At 37.2% G+C, this 24,762-nt stretch overlaps 1 protein-coding gene across 10 annotated transcripts in view; it reads right to left on the reverse strand.

The window, feature by feature from the left end:
- DENND1A (DENN domain containing 1A) overlaps positions 1-24,378 on the reverse strand; it is a 206,067-nt gene extending 181,689 nt beyond the window's left edge. For 5 of the 10 annotated variants that reach the window (XM_054220423.1, XM_054220425.1, XM_054220421.1 and 2 more), the window contains exons 1-2: positions 24,187-24,377; positions 17,876-17,946 (exon numbers count right to left, since the gene is read on the reverse strand). In XM_054220423.1, coding sequence (XP_054076398.1) covers positions 17,876-17,946; positions 24,187-24,203 — 88 coding nt within the window. In that variant the 5' untranslated portion in view covers positions 24,204-24,377. Of the gene's footprint in view, positions 1-17,875; positions 17,947-24,186 lie in introns of all 10 variants that reach the window. The other 5 variants (XR_008469271.1, XM_054220427.1, XM_054220426.1 and 2 more) reach the window with 3 other exon arrangements.
- Positions 24,379-24,762: the final 384 nt, after the last annotated feature.

Genomic DNA, 24,762 nt, shown 5'->3' on the forward strand with positions numbered 1-24,762 from the left:
ATACGGTATCAAATGATCCTAACTGACCAATAGTTTCAATGGTCACCAACTCAGGACTCCTAAATTTTAAGATTTTACATATAAGATAGCAATAATTATTTTGCTGATAGACTTCAGAACTTAGCCTTGTACCCTTCAGTACTTGATTTCACCTTTTCTGTTTCAGCTTGACCTGCATAACATGCCAACCTCAACTTATCAGCCACATTACCACTGTCCATCTATCAAAATAGCAATGAAGATTCATTAGGGACAGTAAGCTGGAAGCAAGTTAAAAAAAGTAAAATCAGAGGGTGGTCACAGTGAGTCTACTCTAAGGCAGCAGCATCACCAAGGCCTTGTGAAAGTCTACAAACTGGAGCAGGAAGAAGAAAAGCATTCAATATACTTTCCTACACTCTCCTGCAAAAAGTCTCTGTGGAGTCAGATGTGTTGATGACAGAAGTTGAACTTCTTGAACAGTATTCAAAACCTGGGGTCGGGGGGCTGGGGGAGAGGTCCTAACGTGGAAAAACACACCTCATCCAGTTAAGGACCGTGAGACGAAATAAAAAGAAAATCACTGGGTGTTTAGTTACTCAGAATGACTTCTCTCTTTTGGAGTAAAGTTCATTAACTGGACAGCATCAAGCACTGCAAGAGAATTGTGGGCATACTCACATGTGCAGCATTGACCTATTTCATATCTGCAATGCTTTCAGCTACTATTAACAAAGGTCACTTTATGCCATGTGTGAAGCTATAATAAAAAGGCGGCCTCTGAGAAAGTAAGTTTAGCACATTCAAAGCAATACTAAGCTTGAAGAATAATTTGTTTTATGTAAAGAGGAGCTTTCCAATATTCAGTGCAACTAGACAGGAAATCTATCACATCACCAAAAAGTTTTTAAAACATTTTTGTTACTGTAGAAAAGGCAAGGGTATCAAAAGGATTTTTAACTGCAAAATGGAAATACACTAAGAACATTTTAAGATATTTGATACTTCCAAAATGTATGATAGCACACATCTGTCTATGCTCCTCAAATCATGGACTAGTCTTGTTCTGAGAAGGAACATTTATATCTGTTTATTAGCCAGCCCTGGAAATCAGGTGTATATAAAACTAGCAGTTTCACTGATTTCCTTTCTCTTTTCCTTGCCCAGTTTTATTACACAAAACTCCCAACTACACTTTCAGACTTCTTCAAGAGCACTGCCAATTCTTTTCAATCTGTCCGCTCTCAGCAGATTTGCTGAAAAGAACTTTTTTCTTCACTACCAACTCCAAAGGTCTAAAAATGCAACTTTAATCCACTTGCACAATTTTTCTCCACAGGTTGATTCACAAGGTGCTGAAGTGCAGCTGGTCACCAACTCCCATTGTGCTGACATGCAAATCTATTGAGGATGACTAAGGAAACGAGAGGCATAGCTTGTTATGGCCAGCTGGCAGCACAAATGTGTCTCCAGTACCTGCACATCATCACTGATTTGCAAGAACATCTAATATCACACAGAATAGGAAGGAAAACTGTGTCCCATAGACAGCGAGTCCTCAGAAGTAACTTCTCCAAGTAACTGAGAAAGCTGATGGGATGGTGCTTGGTAGAAACACCCCTGATAGCTGCAGCTGCACTCGTGCCGCTGCACACCATCACATGCTGGGCACTGATAAGCAGCATGACAAGGGGAAGCAGGTTTCAACAAATCTTAAAAACTTGAAAGAAGCTCAGAGCTGTAGCTGCTTTTATCACAGACAAGCACACCTTGAGGAGTGGATGCTCTTTTCTCATCATCTCATACCATGTCTAATTGGGCTTCCAAGCTCTCTGCTCCCTGGCTGCTTTTGCCAGTTCTGAATTCATACCACCTTGGAATTCTCGTGATTAGAGTACAAAGTATCAACAGGTCATTTCTAAAAACTCTCCTTCCCATTAAACTCTCTTATTTGCCCTATAGCAAATCATCCATTTTGGAATATAGAAATCAACAGCATTTACACTAATTTACTTGTTGAAAAGTAAACACATATCACTAGTTGTAATATCAGAACACTAATACTTCACATCATAATTGTCCCAGAGCCTCTACTGCCTTTTCTAAAATGATCTAGATGGAGAGAATTTTGTTGTTAGCTTTTTATACAAGCATACATATTTAATTTTAAAACATGAAAGATTAAATTAGAAGTTACACACACAAACACAACTCCTTTTAAAAAGGCTCAAAACACTGTATTTACATCTGCAAGTACTCACTTTATTACTACAACCTTTATAACAGAGCTTAGGTTTGCTTCAAACAAAACAGGGTTCTCAGCGATAGAAGCACAAGAAAAAGCCCTGCATACAGTTAGTCTACAAAGAATTAACTGGATTAATTAGCAAGGGATTTGAGAAGCAGCTTGGAGCTAGAAAACCAAAACACTAAATTGTTTAAATACTTTGGCAATGGATCAAGGTTTCTAAGCAGCCCTATGTTCCATTCTCTCTTTTTTTTTCTCTCGGTGTTTTAACACATTTAACCTGACGAGGTACTTTTTCATGAGATATGAATGACACTGTCAAAATACCAAAAAAGAAGATGTGAATTAAAAAATGCCACAAGCTGTTAGCAATTCTGCCAGCATGTATGAGCCCAGGCAACATTAATTAAAAATCAATAGCTTAGGACATAAATAGCTCTTATCTCTGTTATAGTATATCTCTACCATAATTCTTTATTAAAGAAAAAAATAGCCAATGTCTATGCTATTATACCGACTGAATTGACCACAACAAAGCAAACGCAATAAGGCAAAAATACTAAGCAAAGAAACACATATGACAAAGGGAGGACAGGCATATGAATGATTGGAATGTTTCAACCTTGCACTATCATTAGCACAGAACTGGCTGGAAATAGCCATGCTGCAGGAAGAACACCTCAGGTTTTTAGTGCTAATATGGTTCTATACAAAATCCTGCATGCCAAGGAAGTAAGAATAACATACACATCTTTCTGCCACCTAGAGCTTATTAACTATTATTTTTATTATGTATCTCAACTAAAGATTAGGTTACTGTAAATTCTCTGATAATTACAAAATAAAGGTCAGAAAGAGCAAGGAAATTGCACTCAGATTTTTCTTCTTTAGGGATATGATCTTCAAACTAAAGTTACATTAAAAGGCCTCAAAGCTAAAAGATTTAAGCTAAACTAGGAATTCAAACCACCACCTTAAAAAAAGCTGTTTTCAAGCTTACAGAACGCCAAACATTTGAAAGCCTTAGACCCATTTGCTAACAAGAGATCACCTAAAACATGCCAAGCTGGATACACAGTTTGGGTCTGGCGTAACTCCTAGACGATCATGACAATTTAGATTTCTGAAGAGTTTCTACAGAAAATTTATTAATATAGAAAAAGAGTATGTAAGAATCATACTGACACAGAAAGGTCAAGTTCAGTTTTCTTTGTCTAATGACTCTTGCATTATTATTCAATTATTTATTAATGGATATATCAAATGCTTCCATCACGAAACAGTACTCTAAAGCAAGGATGAAGAAGTCAACCAGGTACTATTTAGCAAAAATTTGTTCAAGTTAAAAATAAAAGAGAAAATTTCATTTACATGTGAGCTATACGTATACGTGCCAAGACACTAAAACATTATACAAATTTCAGTGGAAGAGCAGATCATAAAATTGTGGCACCCTTAATGTGGAATTCTCAGGACAAAACGCATTATTTTGATAGTCATGATTACAATTTGAACTCTCAAGAGCATCACATAGCAGATGACCAGATGCATGCACAGTTCCACTCACTATCGAACACAGACCTGCAGATGAACAGCAACACCAGACTTTGGATAACACTACAGTGCACAGCCAGTAACAGTCTGGAACATATGAGGAGGTTGAATTTATTAAAAACAAGTACTAAAGACATACTGATCTGAAATACTGACTAAATAGATGCAGAACATAGCTTCTTAAAAACCATATGCAAAGCAGAGCCATATCTATAGGAATAATCAGGGTTTAATTTGAAATTCACTTCTATTACGGCAAGGTAGTCATGAAGTACTAACCATTAAGATCTTAAATTATAACCTTTCACTACATCAGTTGGATTTTGAGTCCTACTCATAGCTGAATTTTGGACATTCCTACTTCTTCCTCTTCCCTTGCCATGATCCCACCTCCCAAAAATGTAGTTTATTGGCTAGAGCGCAGCACAAGACAATCAAAGGTTCTATTCATAAAACACAGACAGCAAGTGTCAGGACAGGGGAACAGAAGACCTCACTTTTCACAAGACCTTTTGCTCTAACTTGTGCAAAGCACAAGTCAGAAATGACGTATCCTTCCATGGGGCAAAGGTGCGAGGGGGAAGAAGGGGAGCAGAAGAAAATTGTTAATATAAAATTTCTATACTTTTGGGGGAGTGGGTGCAATCTTTATTTATTTTTTTTAAGATGTGTTTTTGTTTTATAAGATTATCTTGAACTACCTGGATTCTCAACTTCCATTCAAGCTATTGTCAATTTCAGTTAATCTTGTTTAAGGTGTACCAAATACAAGTTCTTGTTGTTTGATATAACAAGATTCTTCGCCTAAAAAGTTAATTATGCAATCTTAATTTTCAGTAGGAGAGGTACATTAGAACACAGAACTGCTGCTAATAGTGTTCCCCTAAATGGAATAAATTGAAATTCCACCGAGTTCCCCCAATAATGTTTAATGTCATTGTAGAAATACAGAGACTATCACTTTATTAACGCTTCAATCATCATCATCACTGAAGGTTCAAGAAAATAAAACAATTCAGAGGCTTTATTACATCATCTGTCTCCACTTTATTTTATCATTATAAATTAAACTGATTATAAGATGCACAAGTAATTTGTAAACTCTTTCAAAGGATGTGATTTACATTTTTCTTCTACAAAGATGAAGATATGCCCCTAACATACTCCATTTGTGTTAAATATTAAATAAAGATACTTATACTACATACATGGCAAAAATGGAAAATATTTCTGATATGTTTTGGGATTACTTTTAGCATTCTAACACTGTTTATAATACTGGTGCAAATACTGCCACCAATAAAGAAACAAACATTAAAAAGGTGTCCTTTAAGCTTCCCTTTAAGGCATCTACCATAATCGTATAATTTGCTCTGGACATCATTAAAATGTAAAGTTAATGAGGATTCAGCTGAAAACAGAAGAAATGTAACCTATTTTCAGGCAAAACTTCTAACACTGCAATCAGAGGGAAAACCTCTTTGATGTCTCTTTGTCTCTTCTCATTAATTTTCTTTTGGTTTAAAAAAAAAAACACAAAGGCTGTTTAAACTAAAAAATGCATAGAAGTTTAAACATGGTAATTATAGTCAAGCTGCAATGAGGTCATTAGGTTTTTAAAACTTTGAGATAAACAAAATTGAGATGTATGACTATTTTAAAAACATGTCAATACTCAATTTTAATTGTCCATGTGATGCCCACTGCATTCTAAGGATTTAATCTAGATACAGAATTGCTTCAAGATGATTTAGTGGAGGACCTAGTCCCATATCCAGGGTAAAGCAAGACAATCAAGAAATACATCAAAATGAAAAGCGCTGTAATTACTATATTATTGGATACCATATTTGGTATTTATAAATGCAACAAAGCATGCTTTTTGCAATCTCCATGCAAGAGAGATGGCAAATTGTGAGACTCTACTACTTTTTACCTCTACAGTTCATTAAAGAATAAAATATTGAACAAGTTAAATAATATTATTTACTCACTACATCTATTTTTGTTTATGAATACTGCCAAGGTACACACAAAGTTACATACTTCTGGTTTAACACACTAATTCTTTCCATCAGAAAATATCTTTAAGAGCTATTTAATTATATAGTACTGACAGAATCTGTGATACACTGAAGTGGTATGTATTTTTAGTGAATAATTTACGAGTACATTTTCTCAAACCATAACCAAAGCAATGTTAACACTACTGTGTACAAAAGAATAAGATAGATTATCACAAACACAAGTAAGGCATTTAAGCCATTAAGTAAAAGCAACAAATATACAGGATGAACATAACATTATCTTTAGCGTAGAAGGACATTAATCACAATGAAGCAAAATAAACATATCTATAACATTTTTCCATATGCAAATATCACCTCTAGATAAAATGGGATGAGATGAGATCAATACATTAGTCTGTGGTAATTTTAAGTATGAATTTTAATGCATTTCTGGATGTAGGTTATAGCTTTAATAGAGAATTATTCACCCTATTGAATCTTTTTAACGTGTTTTATAAACTCTTCAAATTAAACTGAGCGAATGGTCAACAGGCAAGTATCAGATGAAATCAGATACTACTTTAGGTGCAAGTGAAGAGCAATTTTAGAAGAAAATCTCATACTTAACACAAAAGAAAGTTTTGGAGGTTGTATTTTCTTTTTGTTTATTTGGGTTGGGTTTGGCTTTTTTTTTTGGGGGGGGGGGGGGGGGGGGGGGTGAGGGGGGGGCTGTTACTCTGCCGTATTTTATTATAATTTGATCCTGCCCTTCACCACAAGCCAGTTCTGTTCTACCATCTCTTCAACTGCCCACTGAAGAGACAGACAGCATAAGTTAATTTCTGTTCTGACTGAGCTGTTTCTCATATCCCAGTATCTTTCCCTACTGGCTTGCACTGTCCTAGTGTCAGATTCACAAAAAGATAAAGCACATGATTTAAATAACATTAAGTCAAATATGAAGATTACAAACGTGAGAAGTCAAAAGCTTGATTCTACTGTATACCTATACTGTGATGCTTACTAAGCTATTCTGTCTTCACATTTTAGCATTTGGTTTGAGTCTGCATTAATTATTTTTAATAGGTGTTTTTCCACAGAGTGATAATCCAGTTTTAGAATCTTTGGAGCAGAAGATCTCAAGGATCTCAAAAGTATCTTAGAGGTCAACTAGACATAAATGAAGAATAATTATTTACTTAAGAGATAAAATGATGTAAGAATCAATTCAAAAAAGGTAATGTTACCACTATTTATACTCATAACTATGTATAGTTTCAATGTAAATGACTCTTCAAAGGAACTAAAGATGGGATTCAGTTAATCCCAGTAGAATGCAATTGGAGTTGTGAGTGTAATTCCCTTCACCACCATTTAAAATCCTAGCACAAATTCTAAGTGTGGAAACACTTTTGGCTACAATACCCAAGATACTGCTTTAAAAGCACTCACTGAAAGTTCTTCTCTTCTTCCCTGCCCCCCACCCCCATCCCTTCCCTAGGTGTATGTGCTGTAATAGCTGATGAAGTCTGGGACAGAACACACATTTTTGGCACAGTAAATAGTTCAGAAAAATCACAACCAACTTAAATATTGGGGGGGTTGAGGGTTTTGCCTTTTTTTTTTTTTAATCCCTAGGGAAGTATAAACAAAAGAACTCTCCAGACTATAACCCATTCCAGATAATAGATTATCACTATTAGTTCTTTGTTCCCACCTCTCCATCCAAGGTTATAATCCTTAATACTGCAGTTCGACTTCCTTGGTTTCTATCCCACCCTCCCATGAAGAAAGTCCTACTAAAAAGCATATTGAAAGCTGTTTCCATCTAAAAAAAAAAAACAGACATAAAAATCATCTTCCCAAGAGCAAATAATCTGTCAGCATCTGGAATTTTGATATATGTTTTACCAAAACTTGGTAGCCCCAGCAGAGCCAAAAAGTTGTGATTCAGCAGCATTCCCTTAGCATTCCTTCTCCCCTCACCAATGATGGAATTCAGTGGAGGATGACACTCCTTGTTCACAGAACACAGAATGGTTTGGGTTGGAAGGGACCTTTAAAGGCCATCTAGTCCAACCCCTCTGCAATAAGCAGGGACATCTTCAACTAGATGAGGTTGCTCAGAGCCCCTTCCAACCTGACCTTCGATGTTTCCAGGGATGGGGCATCTGCCACCTCTCTGGGCAGCCTGGGCCAGTGTTTCACCACGCTCAGTGTAAAAAAATTTCTTTAGATAATGAGTATGTTAGGGTATTAAGAGACCATAATACAGTTCTTTACGATTAAAATGTGTCTCACCACTGTCATTCACAAACATTGCTACAGGGAAGTGTATCACACACCGACCCTTACCTGTGAAGGAGCAACCTACAGCATTTCACGTGGAATACTGTAGGATCAGTATACGTCTCTGGTAGCACAAGAGCTTGGGTTTGGAATTTGATTTGGGTTTGGTTTTTCACAATCATTGCTGAAGTAAAACAGTAGTCTTGAATTAATTTTACTTTTATTTGATAGTAATTTAATCTCCAATAATCTTTCTTTCAAACTCTATTTCAATCTTAAAAAAAAAAACAATAATCAAACCCAAGAGAAAAACCAACCAAAATCCCCAAGAAAACCTTACAATGTCTCTTTTTGTTCATGACAAAAAAATATCACACCAAAGAGAAGACAGAAGCAGACAATACTGCCTCGGGCACTCTGACAGATATCCTTGCAAGGAACTACCTAAAAGAAAAATAATCAGTAATAAAAACAGATCTAGCCCATCTTTTGCTTTACCATATTTGATTTGCTTGCACTTCAAACTTAAGGTAGCGCTCTGGGTAGAATTCCTGACCTATGCGTCAACAGACTAAACACAGACACAATTTCTAAACTGCGATACTTCTACTGAAGACACCCATAGGAAGCATCAGTACAACTGTGGATGCACCAAACATCAGTAATTTCTGGGACGGTGCTTACAACATTAGGCAAAAAAAACCCAAAATTGCTATTCTTAAACTATGGGGAGTCTACTTTAAAGTCATTACACCTTTGTTTCTTTTTCATCTGAATGGCACTCTAATTAAAAGTTCTTTACAGAAATGTCTGTATCTGGATTAACAGCTGATTGCAGATGCATTAAGCTTTAAGCAAAAGTTAACAAACATTAATGAGATTACCTGTTGTGATTAAGTAAGGACAAATAAAACCAAATCACCCTGGAAAATTCTGTGACTGAGAATGAACTAAGGTTAAAATTACTCCCTTAAATACAGTCACACACATCCACACTTCAACAACTTTTCGACTCTATTCCAAGTACAACCTCTGCAGTTATTGGACTAACAGCCCTACTGTTAAAGGAGCACATTAACAGCGAGTTAATTGCAACAAGTGCTTCAACAAATTCTTCAGTGCTTCAAATGTTGAAAAATTAAATGTTTCAGTAGAATTTGGTATCTAAATTGAGTCTCTCAATAACTCTTTAAACAGAATGACTCAAACTCCTCTGTAACCTCAAGGAAAACTGCAAGCACGGCTAGCGAATGAAAATAATTTGTTAAAAATCGGGAAAAAAAAACTTCCCTAAAAAGTTTCAGTTTAGCAGTTAATTTCAACCTGCAGTTAAAAAGGCACTAGCTGTCAGTCAGTTTTCTCACCCAACTCTATCATGAAAAGAAAAACTGACAGATCACAGGAGCTTGCCTTTGTAAACTAATTCGGGAACTTTCATGCTTCTTATTTGTTAGGTTAAAGGTTAAATTGCTGACCTCTGCCCTCCTGCTTAGCAGCCTTTCCCTTTTTCTGTAAAGCTTTATTTTGGGGCTGTATTTACATGGATTAGTCTCTTTTCACGCTAAGAAGGAATCTGTTCACAGCCAAAGCCTTAGTTCTGGTTGTACAAAAAGCAGTCACAATTATTCAGCAGCAGACAATGACCATATTGTGGATTTACAAAAAAACCACCTCAGCCATGGCAAGTTCTGTCCTTGCTGCACAAAACAATAGAAGAAAAATCTTATCAAGCATTCAAGAGAAAGCAAACAAAGCAGGCCCACTGTGAACTTGATGAAGATGTCAAGCTCCTTTAAAAAAATATAAATCAACAAAAGAGTTTAAAGTCTTGTGAGTGAGACTTTCTGTGCTGAATTTTCTGTCTAGTTAAACAGTGCCAGCAGCAGTAACATAGCGCAGACTAGTAAGCACTTGTGAAATAGAAAAGATTGTAGACAGAAGTAGTTAAAGCATGAAGCAAGAAGGACAAACAACAGAACTCTTCCCACAAAATAACATACAGAAATGGAAGAACTTTCAGTTGTACCCAAACATGTTTGGGTTTTATTAAATCTAGTATCATCAGCTAAGAACACACCTAAAAATGTGTTAGATAAAATTTATAATGACTTGCAACATGACAGATTCTGATGATATCATTTCACAAAGTGAGTTTCTCTTCAAATTGAGTTATGCATTTCATTCATACTGTAAAAGACAAACTGTGAACTGTCTTCAACCAAAACAGTTCAGACAGTGCTACTTAGTTCATCTGGACACTGCAGTCCTAGGAAGTTCCGTAAATTCTTTGTGAAAATCTTCCACCTTGTTTGTACTTGGAAGAAAGCAATCAAATGGAAACAGAAAAACAAAGCAGCAGCTTAGGAGAATTAGGACTCCCAAATACTACCTATCTACTTGATTTGGTTACTTTTCGAATCCTGCTTTAGGAAGTTAGGTGTAGCAACATAATACCATAAAGATGGGATAGGAAAACTTGTGATACTGAATTACAGGACATGTTCAACAGAAAGTCCTTATTGAATGGAAAGAGATCTGAATTTTGCCCTTCCTTTGATATTCCTAAACCTCCAATATGTTATCTGTTTCTAAACACAGGCAGACTTCGACCAACAAAATGTTTTCACCTTAAAAAAAAAAAAAAAAACAAAAACAAAAACAAAAAAACATTGCTCTGATAGCAAAGTTTACAAACATTTGAATTATCAATTCTTAACTTAATCCTACTCCGGTAACTTTATGTTCAAGAAAATACTTCATCTATTTGGAAGGTACTGCTCTATTATCTAAAATTACAACATATGACAAAAAGATAATGATAAGAAGTAGCAGCGTGTCTATTTTGCAGAGACAGAAACCTGCTAGTTCTCTCTACCTGTGAAAGTCCTCTCATGGAAACCACAGTGACAACTGCAGTAATTTTAGGGCCCAAGCACATCATGGCTTCTCCCGGTAGAGTTAAGGACTTCGATTAGTTTAAGTTATAACATTTGTGATCTACTGGGAAGAGGGGGAGGGAGGGAAAGAGCTATTACAACACAAGGCTAGAACATGAAAAGTAAAGAAGGAAGTACTTAAACTACTCACAAGCTTCTAGTAGGAACAAGATTAGTAGTACATGCTACTCTCAGAGCCAATTCAAATGCAAATTTCATCCTTTCTCTCAAACAATGATAAACTCCCTCAGAGTTAATAGTTTCCTTCTAAGATTCATCTCCCTTTTCAACTTAGTGGTATGTTTGCGAGAAAAGAAAGAAGCACATGGCGAGTCTTACAGCAAGACCTTTTAAATTCTGTCATAAAAGAAGTAGTATAAACTACATTTCCTTTACTAATCCAGTGAACATTTCTTAAACTCTAACGCACTTACACTTTGTCCATGCTATCGCATTTAGGCTGCCAACTTACCATCGTTTTTAAAAAAAAAAGAAAAGGAAAGAAAGAAATCCTTTAACTGTACTAAACCATTTTAGCTTTTTTCTTGAACACACAGCAAGAATTTATGCTACACTCACAAAAAGATGAAAGATGAGGTCCTTGGAGAAAAAGGCCTTTTGGCACACTACATGGTAAAGCTACAGATTTGACATACTTTTATAATGTCTGCTTTGGCGAGAACACAAAAACCCCATACAAAAGCATGCTACGTCCTCCCAGACAGGGGTGTAGGGGGGGTGTCTTACTCTTGTGAGCATTTACTTTCAAATGTTCATACTTTAGAGACTATTTTGATCGGTTACCTTAGACTAACAAATTCTCTTCTACATGAACAGTTTGACAGTCAGACTAAAATTGTCCTCACAGCCCCATCTAACAAGAGCGGATCTTTGGCTCAGGTCCAGCAAGATCCTTAAATTTATCACATCATATTTCTGATGAATGGTCTGCAGCAGTTTTAACATCATAAAGTGCTCTGAAAATTAAAAGAAAGATTTCTTAAGTAATTAGTGTGCTTTTGCTCTCTTTATATAGGTATTTAAACTAAAATTGCTTTTAGACTCTTTCCAGTTCTGCATCTCAAAAAACCAAAACAATCTTTTCGCAGAGGTTTAAAAAAAAACAACAAAGAAACACCGTTCCAATGCACTTCACTCTACTTGCAAGCATACAATATGTCAATAGTATAAGAAATTAATTTCTAGAAGTGCTTAAGCTAACTTAAGCTGTTACAATTTGTAAAAGAAACAATACTTTTGTTTCTTCGTAATTTACTACCTCAATTTCTGTGGAGTTTCACTATTATGAGATGTCATGACAAATACGCAAGCCCTCCATTAGAAGGCGTTCAGAATCTCATAAAATGCATTTTCCCTTCCTCCATGTGAAGTTTAAAATAGGAAAGCAAACCCAGTAAAATAGTAATATTTCATACAAAGTGTCTATTTTGTTCTCAAATTATCCACGGCATGTAACAATTCCAAAGAATGAGAGAAGATCATGCACTAAAGACACTGATTTCAGTATTAAAAACATTAAAATAAGTTAAAACTGAAATCTGTAGCTTTAGTTTAGAACATCCAATGTTATTTCCTTAGGAATGGGCCATTTTATGGAATGCCCTGCCCTAATATTAGAGGACTTAGCATTTGCAGCTAAGATTTAAATGGATACCCATTCGCTTCTTGAATTTGAGAAGCACCAGCTGCATCAGTGATGAAACAAACAGCACAGGCATCCACTGCTGCAAAGACTGTGGTATTGAGTATGAAAAGCACTGAAAACAGTTTGGTTTTTAAACATTTTTCTTAAACTAGGGTGAACACTAAAACATAACATAACATAAAGCAGTATGCTAACAAAAACAACGGTAGACCTTAAACCTTTTAGATAGTGTTCGGAAGTGCCAAAATAATTATAGTTCCACCTAAAACATACACCTACTCATTTCTCCCAAGTCATACTTAATTACTTAAGTATCACAGCAGAAAGGCAAAAGTAATGCAATTATAGATGATGTCCAGAATATATTACTGGTATCTGCTGGGCAATAAGCTGTATTATTATTCCCCTCTATCTATGATTTTTAATGCTCTATCTTATTTAATTCCTGAAGCAAGGTTAACTTATATCAGTGAAACCTCCAAATAATCATGATAAATCTAAACACTTTTTGTTCGGTTGCAGTTTTTTTAAAAAGCAATACACCTGGACTTAGTGAGGCAGATGGCCTCCTTATATCTAAATGATAAGGAAAGTTAGAAATTCTCCTGCTGTCAGAACTACACAGCACTAAAATGCCTAAAGGCAAAGACACAAAGGCTACCGAATATTACAGCTTTATATGTGAATTGCCATTTGTCTTAGTAATCAAATTTTTTATAAGTCCTAACAATCTTTCTATTCACCTGCAATTGTTGAAAACCAAAGGTACCAGCCACACTTGTCGAAGAGTTGACTTATTGTGCCAATCTGTACAGTATTGGCATTTTACCCCATCCCAATTACACCACTGCACAAGAGGCACATGTTAGGACTATTTAACCTAAGTCAGCCTATTTGCCAGCCTCCTATATCAGCCTTGGAACCCCACATTTTCCTCTGAGTCAGCCATTACCCAGTATTTACGTAATACTACAAAGGAAAGAATCAAAGTATTAACACTACAAGTTTTAGTCAATATTTTCCCTATAATAATATTCCACTTTTCAAGCAAAACCATGACTATTTTTTCCTCTCTTCCTGAAAGTAAGTGCGTGGGAGTCAGTAAGAAGCACTAGACTTGCAAAGTTCCAGTGCTTGACGTACTTATACTTGACACACACAGCACAGATTTCTGACCAGATAACTTCCCTGTACTGTCACTGTAAAGATGCAGACTCCATTCTTTCTATTCTATTTTGCTGCCTTAGACTTTTGGTGAGAAGGCATCAACATTTTATCAGAAGAGGTTATGGACAATAGAACGGTAGGTACTATTTGATGAAACTGAAAAGCAGAACATGAATGAATGCATCACTGAAGTATTAAGTGAGAAAATTCTGAATTCGGACAGCCTCCCCCCAAAAAAAAAGTGGGAACAAAGTTAAGATAAAAGAGGTTTGTATTAACGTTCAATTTGAGGATGTCAAATGTTCTTTAAAAAAAAAAAAAACCACACAAAAACACCACACACACTAACTTAGATTGAATTAGCTAAGGGGAATTCCCAGCTTCCATGGAAATCATAAGGCAAAAAAACTGGTTTGGTAATTGTCTTCTGTTAGGAAATATCTTCTTAATAAAAAATATTCATCTTCATGTTGCTAGTCGCAGTTGCAGCTATCTTGCTTCACAGTTCTCAAAACAGAAATATAACATTTACATAAAGTGACCAAGTAACAAAAGTCCGTAAGTCCACAAATAAGATCTATGAATACAAGAAAGAAAAAACACAAACATAGCTTTTAGGTACAACTGAATGCTGGAACTGTATAATGTACCAAAGACTTAATGTGCCAGAAATATAGAAATCACCAATGCTGAGCACAGATGATCATTATTTCTAAACAATCTAGAGGGAAAAGGACAGAGAGACCACAGCTGAGTTGATCCAGTGATCGTTTCCTTCCTCAAATCACACATTTCATTGTGGTTTGGCAGAGTTCTGCCTGGACTGGAATAAAACAACTTTTGCTTTTTCAGCTTCTTCAGTTTTGATGAAATTTTCTCTTCATACCTTAATAAGAGTACAAAACATTCTCCAGATGTTCCCAAAGCTTACACTTCCAGGAATCAAATCTTAGGCTCTTAGGATAATCCAGGCTGCAAGGGACCTCTGAAGTTCTCTAGTCCAACCTCCTGCTTTAAGAAGAGCCAAGTGTGAGGTCAGACCACGTTGTTCAGGCTCTGATCCAGTCAGGTCTTGAAAACCTCCATGGATGGAGAATGCACAACCTCTTTGAGTGACCTGGTCCAATACTCAACTGTCCTCATGGTGAACACATTCCTGATATTCAGTTAGAACGTCCCTTGATTCAGACTATGTCATTGCCTCTTGTCCTCCTGCCATGCAGCGCTGTGAAGACACCTCATATCTCATCTTGATGAACTCCTTATAGGTATGTAAAGCTGTTATTCAGGTCCCCTGAAGTCTTCTCCAGGCTGAACAAGCCCAGCATTCTCAACCTCTCTTCACAGAGCAAATGCTCTAGCTCACTCACCATCTTGGTGGCCCTCTGTTGAACTTGTTCCAGTATATTGATGTCTTTCTTGGAGCCCAGAACAGATTTTTTCCTTCTGCAGTCAACTGTCTTGAGGGAGACTAAGAGGGACTTGTCTAAGAGGGAGCCTCTATATCAAGCATTGGAACAGGCTGCCCAGGGAAGTGGTTGAGTCACCATCCCTGGTGGTACTTAGAAGACATGTAGATATGACACTTAGGGACATGGTTTAGTGGTGGACTTAGCAGTGTTAGGTTTATGGTTGGACTCAATTATTTTAGAGGTCTTTCCAACCTAAATGATTCTATGATTCCATATCATAGTCAATGGATAACGCTGCTTTCATTCATTTCAAAAGTTATTAATGAAATAAACATTTAATGCAAGATTGTTAACAATAACATGAGCAATAAAGCTACTTGAAAGTACAACTGTCTGTCAGTAGTTAATAACACCAGTCAGTATCTCCCATTTCAGCTATGAAATATATTAAATCTTGTAATTGCAGTTGATATTTAAGAGTCACATGGAAAACATCCTTTGCTTCACAAACTTTTTAATAAAACAAAATAGAGGCATGTTTTACCATCCCACAAGCCAGACAATCTCCCACACTAGGACTATTATAGCTTTGGAGCGATTCATTCTCCTCAAAACCATGTCAGAAGATTGATTTAAGAATTAAGAGCATTGTAACTGATCAATAGCACTATTATACTAGATATGAACTTCAAAAAGAGTTGTCTTAGTTAATTTTGGGATCCATTACACAGGAAGAAATAAGGTTTTTTTAACATGCCTGATAATTTGCTCCTTATACACCTTTTATAAATTTTGCTTTTCTTAACAGTAACTGCTCCTTGCCATTTAAGATACATTCTTTGACTAAAAAATAATAAATAAAAAAAGCAGATGCATATTGTTGGTCTTCTGGCTTAGAACAGCTAGCCAAGGAGTAGAAAAGACTAATGGAGGTCTCTAGGTTTATATTTCTAGAATGGTGATTTGCCTGGGATACAGCATAGCTGTTAATACAGTTGACACTGAAGAAAACCAAACAACATTCATTTAGAACAGAAGGACAGAATATTTGGGGATAGACAAATCTAAGACTTCTAAGAATAAAGAACACCTCTTAAATACAAAAAAAATGCTTGGGAATAATCTTTTAAAAGATAATTCAGAGAGAACTAGAAACTTCAGAATATGAGTTGTAAAAAGAATTATTAAAACAATTTTTTTTACTCACTAGAAACAATTTCTGAAGATTTTGCACCTACATGTGCACACAACAAGCCTAAAAACACAACTAAGTGAAACTCCCACAGAATCAGTTGGTTTATAGAACAAAATGTATACTAAATTCTCCAATTAAAAACCTGTAAAGTAGTTTCCGTGCTTTTTAACCCACCTTCCCACAGCAGGGAATTAATCCCTCCAGGGGGATGCAAACAAACTTCAAAGAGAAGATTATACCCAGACACTAGTACTGTACAATGTAATGTTTATGGTCAAATTTGTTCAGATTTTCTGGCACTAGAATCCAGGTCAGATGTGCAGAAACAAAGACCAGTTATTAAAAGGGCTCCTGCAGTTACATCAAATAGTTGTGATGGCATAGAGCAGTAGGACAAGCCAAAACTGTATTCCAGTTACAACTCCTATGGAGGCTTTGGCAGTAAAGGAAAGAGTTGCAGCTATTTGACTTTTGCAGATTGAAACAAACAAGTACAGACATAAAAGGAGATAAGTGCCTTTCCAGTCAATAAAATATAAAAATCCTTTCCATCAGTTCATTATACCATATATACAATATATTCATGATCATTTCATAAAAGATAAAAGGGATATTACTTCAGTATATGTTGACTAATCATAATTATTTGATTTTGACGTACCTCCTCTGTGTAACATTCTAGAGACTGATCTCACAAAACAGTATCTTGAACTAAATTCTGGAATTATGAATTTCAACCTTTGCTTTTCCTCATTATTTCATCAAGTTCTTCAAGTTTAGAAAAAAGAACAGTCAAAAATTCACAAATATACTTACATGTTGATTTTGAAGTTATGGGACTTCTCTACCATAAACATAGGAATACTTGTCATAAATAACTTTATAGAAAAATACTTGTATAATCATGGCTTGATAACAACGTTTGGTAAAAACAGTTAACCAAATCATAAGCTGTGTTCATGGCTTATTTTTAGATAAAATCATTTGATCAAAGAAAAAATCTGGGAACAGATAAAAATATTTCTGTAGACAAGTAAGAATGAGGAAGTAAAAAAAAAATTCCACACAAGAAATTTTAGAGTGTTTTTTGTTTTAAAACTACCCATTTCTTATATGAGCAGCAAACACAAATGTGAAAATACATTCACTCTTTCAAGCTAATGAAGTAAGTTATTTCTATTTTAAAAAACAAAAAAGGCAAAACAGTCAAAGAAATTGTAAAATGGCCCACATTCAGGGACAGAGGCAAAAAATTTCTCATTATTAGTCTTAACTTTAAAAGATTACGCAGAACCAGTCATTAAGATATCTTTAAAAGCTAGAACAGCGCAATATTAAGTTTATTTCATTATCTCCCAATATATGGTTCTTAAGAATAGTTTTAGCCAATAAACAGGTATAATTCAGTGCAAAACAGTACCTTTCCCAATGCAACTGATTCCTGAATAGGTTACTTCTGCATACACTTCAAAGGTAGTTTCAGGATTTTGTCTGAAAGAAAAAAAAAAGTATTGAGTGCAGTGAGAATTTGTTTTCAAGTGTGCTTTCAATTACCCAGTCAAAAAGCGTTCTAAGAATGCATGTTACAAGGACAACTTGCCAAACTAGATTTCTTGTTTTATTGTCTGTGACGGTTTCGCATCAGATCTTTCTGCCTTACTAGTATGTAATAAGACGTGAGTGAAGCTCAGATAAGTCCATATGAACAGGGCATCTCCCAAACTTCCACAAAGAAAAACCAAATCAAAACGATAGAAATCAAGCACACAGAACCTTTAAGTCAATTCAATTGTTTTGACTAGTCTGCATTTCTAGATACTAAAATATCACAGGCCTATCATTCATAACTTTGCCAGGAAAAGAAAACCATGCCATTTATAGTTATTTCAGTTCTTGGCCATAACAGTAATTTTGATTACATGTGCAACTTGCAAAAGCAAGTTCTTTTTATTTCACCTTTACTTTCAAATGAGTAGTAAATCACCTATGTGCTAAATATAGGGATTTTTTTCAGGAAAATAAAACCCTCAATACCCTTTTCTCTTCACCAAACTGAAAACAGAGTCACATTGTCCAACATGGGACAAACAACCCAGATTCACATTTTCATTACTGTGACCCTTGAGTTCAACTTCATGACACCTATTTACTCAGAAAAAAAAAGAAAAAAACTGCAGTCAAGAGCATGCAAAGTAATTTTATGCATACGTTATTGGAAAACCTAAGAGGCTGTATTTAGGATGAAGACAGTTCACCTCTTTAATACCTGTCAAAATATTTCTACGTTTTTGTCAAAAAAAAAAAAAAAGGACCGTGCTGAAGAATATCACAAATGCAGAAGGTTTTACCTCATGAAAGTCCAGTCTTAAATCCAGAAAACTACCAGATACACACAAAATAAGGAAATAGGCGCAATAGTAAAAAGTGATACCAAATTCAGCTACAAAATGTAAATGAAGCTTGAGGAAAGAGCATTTATAACTCTGCTCCAGAGTTATAAATATACTAGTAATAAAAGTAGAAAGTTAGTGATATGTAACTTAAGAAAAAAAACCCATATTTAGTGTACATTTTCAGTTCTTACTAATATAACTCCATAAGTGAACCTTTGGAATTACATTTCATAAGGAGCATGTAAAGGCAGCAGGTGATTATATAAGAAAGCTTATTTTGAGTTAAATTCCTGACTCTAACAATTTTAGCTACTCCAAAAATTTTTATGAGATTAAAGAGAATCACACATTAGACTATAATTGTTTAGTTACTGAAATAAGGATTTTGTAAGTCTGAACATGTGATATTTTACTCTTAGATTTTCTAGTTAAAACCAAGAATCAAAACTGCATAATTACTGCTCTAAATTTATGGCTGCTTATATAGTGATAATATTGTCTCCTATGTGTTAATGTAAACTATCTAACATTAGAAAATTCTTGAGGTATAATTAACTTGTGAATCTGGTTAGCTCCCTTACAGCTAAGGATGAAAATAGTGACAAAACACATATATATATGTGTGCATGCTAGAATTCCTACCCGAATAATAATTTAAAAAATGAAACTCACCATACCCAGTATCTCAAAGCAAACATATAAACAGGTCAAGGAGTTCAGCCTACTCTTCGGAGAATTTATATTATTTTTAATCGTACTTTAACACCAACAGGGATTAAACAAAACATTTCTAACCATGCCACAGGCCCACTTAAGTGTAACTCAAGTGGCTCTAAGCCAAACCCCACACCTATTTAAACCGACAGAAAAGCTACCGTTGGTTTCAGTAGCATAGGATCACACTCTACAGTTTTACAGAGCACCTCTCAGGAGCAACAATGGTTCACAATTCAATTAATTTAATTTGCCACCAGTTCCCAACTGATTTGCCTTAAGTAGCCATTTTTCAGAAAATTACATTTCTAAGTGCTGAGAAATTTAAAATCAACAAATCAACAATTATTTTACAATATAATACAAACTTGCATAATTCTCTCTGTGCTGCTTACAGTTGTTGCATATGATCTGCTTCAAATAGCAAGATTTTTAGCTATATTCCTACAATCATGGTACAGGATAAGGATGAAATGATAACCACTTAACACCATAAATATATTTTTCCTTTTATATATATTGCTGTGCAGCCCTATCTTACCTCCCTTGTTTATGTCTTTATTTTTAGCACCCTGTTTCCTTAATTAAAAGTTTATAAATTTTATAATATTTTTACAGCTAATGGATAAAATAACAAACACCTTTTTAGTATTATGTTAGAGTCTGTGTTCAAATTCTTTAGTGAAAACACTGTATAACACAGCTGTTGAGCACATACTGTATACCAAACCTTTCAGACAAAAAGACATTAAATTTTGTATTTTAATATTCTACAACAAACGTCCACTTATTTCCATCAACAGTGAAATTAAAGTAGCTTTGCCAAGTCAGAAATTTAGTATTAAAGGCTGCATTCAACAAGCTAACACCTCAGTATGAGAATGAAGTCATTGTTGAATTCTGAATATTCTATAACTTTTCAGAGGAATTCAGGAAACAAGTCACTATGAGACTTCATACAGTTTGCAAATATATACCATAAACATGCATCATAATATGTATATTTTGCAGTCCATTTTTATGACTATTAAACTACCCTGCAGACATGTAATGCCACCTGTGCATTGTATTGAAACCTCAACCCACTGAAATCATCCATAGCATTATAAACTTAAATACACACAAAGTTTCCTTTCCTCCCAAGAGGAAGAATCACTTAAAGACCCATGGTCAGTTATCAAGTGAACTTACAGATGCAATAAAAAAATACATAGGACATATATGTACAAAAATACATAGTAACCCATTTATTTGATAACTGGAAAATTTCAGAAGGAATGCAAATTTTGTAAATTAAAATTAAGGAAGGAGCTCGATGAGAAAAGAATGCTTTTTGTATGCTAGTTGTATGAATTACTTCTTATCTCTCTGATGTAGAAATAGCTTTAGTATCAAAGCAATCCATAAGAAATTCAACTGAAGTAATTAAATTGAAGAAATTTATTAAAGTAATTTAATATTTTAAATAAGATGTTTATGTACCTTTTACAATCAAAATTATTAGTTTTTACCCAATTGCAAGAGATTTGTGCAGAATAAAATTAAACAAAATTCTTCTCACAAGCTGTACGTATGCAAGTACGTACTTTACATATCTAAAGCCTACTTCAGTTCTGTCAGGAGCATTTTTTTCCCTACACAAAGGAAAACGTAATAGCACTTACAACAGAATCATTCTACTTAAAAACTGAGGCATGAGAGGAGCCTGAAACTGTTTGATAAACCTTGATTAGTTTCCACATATTTAACTTTTTCTGCCTGGTATTCCCTAGGTAGATAGTGTTACATTTCAGTACATAACTTTATGTTAAACAGCTGAAAGCATTCCCAGATTAATATTAGGGATCTCTTCTGTCATCACTGAAACACAACCACCTCTGGAAAGGAACATGCCAAGTTTTTTTATGGTGCAATGCAATTCTGTTGAACAGATTGATATCGACACATTATTAAAAAAAATAAAACAATCCTTTCTCTTTTATAATGTCTTGAGCACTGAAGGCTACCAAGAAGGGATAGCAGCCAGGTTAACTAGATTCCTGTTTTATATTACCTTGCTGGCACTGAGTGCCTTGCACATACAGTATGACATGCTCCAACACAAAGCTTAACCCAACAGTGTAACCCAATACTCAATTTACCTTTTTTTCGCCTGCAGCTATACACAAGCCAAAAGCTTACAGGATTGCTGGCAACTTCTTGATTTCTTTCACTTCAGACTGATGTAGCTACTGATAATTTCCTCTAAGCAATCTTTCACTCAAATGACTCATTACCTTACATCCATCAAAAATATAACTGACACATATGTCCAGGTTTCACACACAGTTTATCACAGTGTGTGCAAATGATCATGTGCCAAGGAGTCTAATACCCCTTATAATTATCAATCCATAGCAAGAAGCAAGAGATCCGATGACCGGATTTTCGCTAGGGCTCCAACACATATTGGCAACACCACCAACGGAGACATGCCTCACCACACCTGATTATAAAATAGTTTTCTCATTCACACTCCCATCTGCCCCAATAAGGGAGCTACTTATCAACTTCAAAATCTTTGCTGGATCAAACATCCAGCTCAGATTCAGACAGGCACTCTCATTCTTTACATACTTCAAGATTGTTCTGAAATTTTGTCCATAGTCCACTTGGGCACAATGTTCTGTCCGAAGTGGAAAAAAGAAATTTACTCATTGCTGCTCAAGGCAAACTTGCTTAATCACACAATGGACAAAATGTTTTCTCACAAAGTCCAAGATGAATGAAAAGTAATGCTTATATTATGCAATCACCTATGTTTTCCTGGTGGCAGAGAAAGACACGGGCTTGTAATCCTGAAAGACATGTTCACACTGAAACAGACTTTGCACAGAAAAGCCCGAAAGTCCACTGGATGTAATAAATACTTCTAACTACTATATCTCCTCACAGATACCAGTGAGGTTTCCAGTTGAAGTGTCTCATCTGAGTGATGACATTCACACTCAGCAAAGCATATGCAAAGCCATTAAATGTCAAAGTAGCAATCAAAAACCCAAAGATCGTAAACACAGCTTGTGGATTCAGTACGTACACAAAAGAAACTGTACTTTCAGTGAGCATCAGCCTTTTGATAGATTTAAGATAAGGTCATCATAAGAAGTCATTTCAGACCATAATCTTGAAGTGACCCAAGCAAGGGTAACCATTGCAAGATCCGAAGGTGCAAGTTACAGATGCAACATGCTCTGCTGTTAAAAATAGTAACAATTTTAGATTCTACCTGTATTTGAAAACAGGCTAAGAGTTTAACTAGTTTCTCAGACTTTTGAATTTTTTTGTAGCAACAGCTGAGAACCCATACACCAAAAAAGCGTACATGTTATCCCCAGAGTACCTCCAGAAGAAGGAAGGCTGCTTTCTGGAACCAACCTATCACCCCAGTGCTATTATTACAAGCACTCATTATCTGCTTACATTTCCCTAAAACACCCAGCTGGACAAACACACATTTATGTCTATCCAGCCTATGGCCTCAGGAACACAAAGATGTGTCATCATGCTGAGGACACTACAAACTATGTCTCCTCCAGTCTCATACTCAAGTTAAACAAAAGAGGTGAAACGTTAAAGCTCTATGTAATCTTGAAGAACACTCTGTTCAAGAAGGAAAAGCAATTGCTCAACAGCACCTACTGAAACTGCTGAATAAAATACAATCTAACTGGATGTCTCCGCTCTGTCACACCTTTCATGCACAAAGATGTCAGCACTCCCTGCTTGGTGATAGCTTTATTACACCTCTACCTGTCTCAGAGGAATTGAATTTGTCTGGAACGGCATAAGAATGAACTGAGATCTTTAACGTGACAATACCAAACATACAGACAGGGCTTATCAATAAATCAACCCCCAGTTTTATGAAAATTAAAAAAATATTGAGGGCATGGAGCTGCAGGCCCAACACATTAATCACTTGCACCACTCTTCTCCTTCCCCCAAATCCCCCTGCTAATGGACTTTCAAGATATCATCGTGAGACTACCCATCCTTCCTCTAGCACACTCTCACCTAGGCAAGAGGCTTTGCACTCTCTCGACCCCAACACTGCCCCAAAACAGCCCTCACCAGTGCCCACAAGGGAGCCCCCCCAATTCCAGCAGCCCCAGTCCTCCTCCAGGCCTGCACCGATAAAATTCAAACTGCCCTCACAGCTTGGCCCTACACGCTCCCACACGGAGAGCTGAAGCCAGGGAGAAAGACAGCAGAGAACAGACCAGAGCTGGGTTTGAGGGCGGCAAACGACACTCTCCTTCCCTCCTCAGGGCAGGGGGGACGGGGGAGCTCCCCGCCCCGGGGTCCGGCCGCCGAGCTGGGGTCTGACGGACGGGGCCCTCTGCCCCGCCGCCTCCTCCCTGCCCGGCCGCCAGCTGGCCCGGGGTGGCGGGAGGCACTCTTCCCCCTTCGTTCTCCCCTTCTTCCTCGCCCTACCCCGAGGCCTGCAGGCTCTGCCGGGGTCTCGCCCGCCCGGCCTCACACGGAGCTGGAAGGAGGGCGGGGAAGTCCCCTTCTCGCTCTCCACAGCCCTCCCGCTTTCCTGAGGGCCTGCAAGCGGGGCTGGAGAGCTCCGGGGGGCACTCACTTGATCCTGGATCCCATGGTCTCTGGGGGGCCGCATAAGCCCGGGCCAGAGAGAGAGAGAGGCAGGGGGCGGGGGCCGGAGCTCGGTGGGCTGCGCTCTCTCCGCCGCTCGCCCCCTCACTCCATCCCGGCCCGCGCCACCGTCGCCCCAGCCGAGTCACGGCGCGGCGCGAGGGCCGCCGGGAGCTGTAGTGCGGCGGGGCCGCCGGGGCGGGGCCAGCGGACACCCGCCGCGCGCCCCGCGATGTGGGCACGGCAACGAGCGTGGGCGGCCCCGCCTTGCCGCCGGCTCCCCTCAGCGCGCCTCAGGCCGGTGTCGCGCGGCGGGATGGGCGGCGACCCTCAGCCGGCGGCCCCTCCTCAGCCGCCGGTCCCCTCTCAGCCGCCGGCCGCCCTTAGTGGCTCAAGAGCGGGGAAGAGCCGTCCCGAGCAGGAGCGCCAGGTGACCCACCGCCGGTCGCGGAGGAGAGCTGCCTCCCTGCCCGCCACGGCGCCTCACGCCCTGTCAGTGGGAATTGAATCGTCAGGCACACCCTGAACAGGGCCAAAAGGCGCCACAGGCGTGATCCAGAGCCCG

This window comes from Rissa tridactyla, chromosome 14, assembly GCF_028500815.1.
Source record: "Rissa tridactyla isolate bRisTri1 chromosome 14, bRisTri1.patW.cur.20221130, whole genome shotgun sequence".
Taxonomy (NCBI): Eukaryota; Metazoa; Chordata; class Aves; order Charadriiformes; family Laridae; genus Rissa; species Rissa tridactyla.